This window comes from Chinchilla lanigera, unplaced genomic scaffold, assembly GCF_000276665.1.
Source record: "Chinchilla lanigera isolate Chin_1 unplaced genomic scaffold, ChiLan1.0 scaffold00007, whole genome shotgun sequence".
Classification (NCBI taxonomy): domain Eukaryota; kingdom Metazoa; phylum Chordata; class Mammalia; order Rodentia; family Chinchillidae; genus Chinchilla; species Chinchilla lanigera.
In genome coordinates, this window is record NW_004955408.1 from 5,943,796 (window position 1) to 5,949,141 (window position 5,346).

The window sequence follows — 5,346 nt, forward strand, 5'->3', positions numbered from 1 at the left end:
TAAGGGAGAGAAAGAGCTGTGGTTGACCCTTATTGCTTTGCTACCTTCTGCCCACCATGAACTGTCTCTCCTCTGTGATTCCACCCTGCCTTGGAACCAGCAGATTATGGACTGAAATTCCTACCCACTGAGGCAAATTAACCTTTTTTCCCTTAACTTGTGGGTGTTGGGTATTTTGTCTCAGCAAGAAGAACATAACTATGACACTGAGGCATTTTTTCATAAATAGTTTCCCATGCCCCACCCACAGGGCTCAGTTCTGTGCGCCTGGGGAGAGCATGGGGGTCTGGGTAGCAGTTACACCAGGTTTGGGGATCACTGTGCTCGCTGATCTCAGATCTCGTCCAGCTCCCGAGTTCTTCAGTCTTGGCTCAGAAGGGTCTGTAACCCTCGTGTCATTCCCTGACCCAACCTGAAGGAGGCTAAGTGACACCGTAAAGAACAGTAAAAAAGATACTTTATTGTTAAAAAAAAAAAAGTACCAGTCAACCACACATGCTACCACTCGTGCTCACAATCACACGCAGCCGTGACCACTCACACCGCACGCCGTCACTCACGGCTCCCTCCCGCGGGCGGCGGCAAGCCTGTGGGCCAGAGTCTCCGTCAGCGAGCCCGGGAGAGGGCCGGGCAGGGCAGGGAGTGGCGAGGCCCGCAGAGGCCACACCGGCTTTCGCCGCCTTCGCGCCTGGCTGCATACACTCTGCGCATGTGCACCCGCGGACTGTACACGGGCGCCCACTGTGAGGTGCGCGCCCGCATTGACCCTCCATGCGTAGGGCTGAGTCAGTGCAGGTAATACTTGATTGGCAGGCAGCTGAGCTGGAGGGCAGGAAAGGCCGGGGCCCAGCCTGGACAGTCCGCCGGTCAGCCCCCTGCCTTCACCTTGCCCTGAACGGGAGTCCCGAGTTCCTTGTGTCTAGAGAAGAAAAATCCCTTTGGGAAAAGTCAGCAGACAGCAAGGTTGAAAAGTGCCATAGAATTTTTTTTTTTTAAACTGAATCATTTCCTTCTTGCCTTTGGCCAAAAGTGCCCAGGAAACCTGGAAGGAAGAACCCCGAGTTCCGTGGGGTCTGAGTTCTTCAACGAAGGCGGTCAGGGCTGCACACGAATCCTGGCAGGCCTGAGCTGGTAGAAAGCTGTGCGATTCAGGAGGTGGAGCACCTTCCTCTGCACGGATGGCGGGACCTGGACTTCCGGGAGCCTGAGCCCTGCTGCTAGGGAGCCCCCAGCAGCCCCACACTGCCCAGCACCCTGCCTGAGACTCTGGGCAAATATGCAAGAAACGCATGCACAAGGCGAGTCTCTGGTAGCTTTTTGCCTGCTCACCTCTCGGCTCCTAGGAGGACCCCACATGCCCTCAGGGTCACATGACCCTCGCCTCTGTGGCAAGCTCAGTGCTTGCCTCTTGGGCACAAACCTGCCAGCCTCTGAAAGGGCGCTCCGGGCAGCTGCAGGGGCCGCCGCTTAGCCCCGCCTGCCTTCCTGGGATGGAGAGTGGCCTGTCCATGGGACAGCCTGTCTCGGGCCCATCCCAGGGGAACTGCCCGCTGCATCCCTCTTTCCTGGGGCCCTAGTGCTGCTTTTGGGGTGCTACCCTCAGCTTCCCTCCAACTCAGGGCGCGGGAACAGCACATTTCAAGGGGTGGAGCCTGGCCTGAGTGTGGGGCTGCCCTCCCTCTCCCAGCCACGCTGACCTCTTTCCCCACAAGACAGGAAGGAGGTGCCGAGGCCTTGGCCCCGCAGCTGCCTCCCTCTGAGAGCGGGAAGCTAGAACATGACCTCCTCGCAGCTCCCATAATCACTCTCCACCATGTCAGAGCCCTCGTAGTTCGGGGGTGCCCGGGGCTGGGCCCTGCCTGCAGGAGGGCCCCCCTCCCCCTCACAGTCAGCATAGGAGGGCCCAGCCCTGCTGAGGCGCACAGTCACCCCCTTGTAGCCCCCCTCGGCCAGGCAGGGCCCGGGGCTGCCCTGCCGGAACTGGGAGTGGTAATAGCTGATGGCCGTGTACTGGTTGAGACAGGGAGCAAGCAGGCGCTCCTGGGGACTCGGGGGCCGCGGGGGCATCAGATCCTCTAGGTTTTGGTTGCTATAGCGGGGTGGGAGGGGTGCCCGCTTGTTTTCCAGCTCCAGGGGAAAGGGGAAGCCCCCGTAGAGGCCAGTGGGCTCCGGCATCCCTGCCGGGGCTGGGTGGCGAGGAGGTGAGGGCGGCAGAGGCCCCTGGGTCACTTCAGAGCAGGGGTATTCCCAGTGCTCCTTCCTGGAGTACGAAGGGGGCCAGACTGCAGCTCCACCTGGATACACTGAAAAGGAACAGCAAGGTGAGGTGAGTGCTGGCTTTTCCTGGAGGAGGATCCCTGGGCGGAGTTTCTGTAGCTACTACATGACTGAGCACGCTGGGATGGCCTGAGGAGCAGGTGCCTACGTGGCCCGTCTATGCCCACTGTCCTCGGCAGCTTGGGTCGATGTATAGAATCCAGTCGGACAAGGGCAAGGCCAGAGGTTTAACCCAAAGCCAGCCCATGTTGCACATCTCTGCCACTGATCTGAGGAATGTGGGCAGCTCCGTGCAGCTCACCCTCCCCGCTAGATCCCCAAGAGCTATGGAGAGTTTAATCTCCCAGCGGAAGGAAGCCAGATGCACGGTTTGGACTTGGAGATAAGATGGCATCTGTCATGGACAGGGATGAGGGAAGATGTGGCTTGGAAGGAAATATCAGGCAGAGCCCCTGGTCCCAGACTCATCTCTGCTCCTGACAAGCTTTATGAGTTAAAACAAGTCACTTCGTCTTTCTGGGCCCCTATTGGCAAATAATGAAAATGCTTCTTGTAACTAGTAGCAATTATGCCAGAAAAACAGAAAGTGCTTTATGAATTCACTTCTTTTTGCATCAAAAAGGAGAGGGAAGTTCCCTCCTCGAAGCCCACTGAGTCTTACCCAGGGTTGTTTCACCTGCAGACTGGGGGCCAGAAACTTGGGCTACCACTTCTCCTTCCTTTCCCAGCAAAACACCAAGTACAGACACACACGCCCCCAACCCGCCCGCCGCCTTTTCACTCTAGGGATTCTACTGAGACCTCTGCGGGTCTACAAGTCTCTGGCAGGGTCATCAATCCTGCGGAGTGAGTGGGAATTTAGAGGTGTGGACCTGGGTGCAGCACAGCGAATCACAGGCGCTGGGTCAAGAGATCTGGCATCTTCTCTGGCCATGAGCACACTGGGACCTCGAATACTTCCCTTCCTGGCTCGTCCTAAGGACTGGGAGGAATGTGGCTAAAATGCAGCCCCTCAGCGGAGGAGTTAGGTCCACCACCTCACCCCATCAATCCCAAAGGCAAAGGGCGCCTGGCAATACTGACCCATTTCCTCAGCGGACCAGGTTCTCTTAATGATGGACTCGTGGTCAGAGCGGGAAGTGACCGCCGCTGGCGGGAGCCTGGGAGGCACACTGCAGACCACCGGCCGCTGCTTCGAGCTGGGTCCGAAAGTGACGAGTTCATTCAGAACCGAGGTCTTGCTGGGCTCCGGCTGGTTCAAGTTGTTGCAGGAGCTGGTGCTCAGGGGATCAAGCTCGACGGCAGGCATGGCTTGGGTGTCAACACCAATGCTCCTGGCCAGGAGGTCTGGGTCCTCCATGGCCACGGGCTTGTGAGACTTGCAGCGGCGGCAGTAGAAGAGAAGCCCGACCGTGGTGACAATGATGAACAGGGTGGCTGCTGTGATGATCAGGAGCTCCTGCTGCCCCCAGTCCCCCCTTTTGATCTCAGGAGTGACTAGGCAGTGTCCTTCGGAGCAGCCTATTGCCTCCATTTCACACCTGCAGAGACAGAAGTGACCAGGGGCCTGAGTCATGATGCTGTCTTTTCCGTGTCCTCTTACAGAGTCTGTGATATACAGACTTCCACCCTTGGGCCTATCATTTTCCATCGGATGGGTGGATAGACAGACAGTTATCAAACATATCAGTGTCAGAACTTTTTATCCTTCCCTAGGAAGGTATAAGCTTCAGCTGTACCCCCATTTGTGACCTTTAGGATCTGGGCGTGTTCCACCACTGAGATCTAGGCAGGGGAGAGTCTCTCCACAAATGAGGCATTTCCAACTAACCATACTCTTGCAGTGGAGGCATTGGGCATACCCAGTTGTCCTCTAGCAGGGACCCCAGATACAAGTCAGTAGTCACCTGGTGATAGCGACCAGGCATCAGTACTACCTGCTGTCCTTCACCAGGGTGTTACAGGAACCCAGTCTGGTGCCGCACAGCTCAGCTGTCTTACAGAGCGCAGCCTGCCCAGGAAGAGCACTGGAAACCATACGACCTGGCACTTCACGGTGGAAGTCTCAGGAAACCTCCACGGCCAGGCCCGCTCACTTTTGAGGGATACAGTACTGGGAAAGGTTCCCTTACCTTGCTCAAATCTAGAAAATCTCCCAGTGCCTGAAATTTTATCAACAGTTTATTCTTCTGGGCACCATTGTCATAAATCAGTTGGCGGTGGGTGCATGCATTTATGTCTATGTTTTCTTCTGTCCCATTGGTCTGTATGTCTGTCACTGTGTGTTTTATCATTATGGTTCTGTAGTATGTCTTGAAATCAGGTACTGTGTTGCCAGCTTTGCTCTATTTGCTCAAGGCTGCTTTGGCTAGTCCGGGTCTTTTGTGCTTCTATATTAATTTTAGGATTGTTTTTTTCCAGTTCTGTGAAGAATGTCATTGGTATTCTGAAGGGAATTGCTTTCACTCTGAAGGTAATTTTGAATAGTATGGACATTTTAACACATTCTTTCAGTCTTTGCATTCCATTCCACTTATGGGAGGTTTTTCCACCTCTTACTGTCTTCTTTCTTTCTTCAGTGCTCCGTAATTTCTACTGTAGCAGCGTTTCACTTCCTTAGTTTATTACTAGCCTCCTCTCTTTTCCCTCTAGGTGGCTATTATGAGTGGGGTTGCTTTCATGATTTGTATCCTGCTACTTTACTGGATTTATTAGATCTAATAGTCTTCTGGTGAAGTCTAGTTTTTTTTTCTTTAATGTCTTTTTGAGACAGCGTTTCATTATGCAACACAAGCTAGCCTTGAACTCACTGTGTAGCCCAGGGCGGCTTTAAACTTGCAGCAATCCTCCTGTCTCAGCCTCCTGAGTGCTGAGATTACAGCCATGGGTCACCACACACAGCTAGTCTAGATTGTTTCTCTTTCTTTTCTTTCTTTCTTTCTTTCTTTCTTTCTTTCTTTCTTTCTTTCTTTCTTTCTTCTTTCTTCTTTCTTCTTTCTTCTTCTTCTTCTTCTTCTTCTTCTTCTTCTTCTTCTTCTTCTTCTTCTTCTTCTTCTTCTTCTTCTTCTT

General features: G+C 54.0%; 1 protein-coding gene across 2 annotated transcripts in view; it reads right to left on the reverse strand.

Moving 5' to 3' along the window:
• Positions 1 to 440: 440 nt before the first annotated feature.
• Positions 441 to 5,346, reverse strand: part of Fat2 (FAT atypical cadherin 2) — an 89,541-nt gene continuing 84,635 nt past the window's right edge. For both annotated transcript variants that reach the window (XM_005376163.2, XM_005376164.2), the window contains exons 23-24: positions 3,361 to 3,818; positions 441 to 2,303 (exon numbers count right to left, since the gene is read on the reverse strand). In XM_005376163.2, coding sequence (XP_005376220.1) covers positions 1,771 to 2,303; positions 3,361 to 3,818 — 991 coding nt within the window. In that variant the 3' untranslated portion in view covers positions 441 to 1,770. The remainder of the gene's footprint in view (positions 2,304 to 3,360; positions 3,819 to 5,346) is intronic.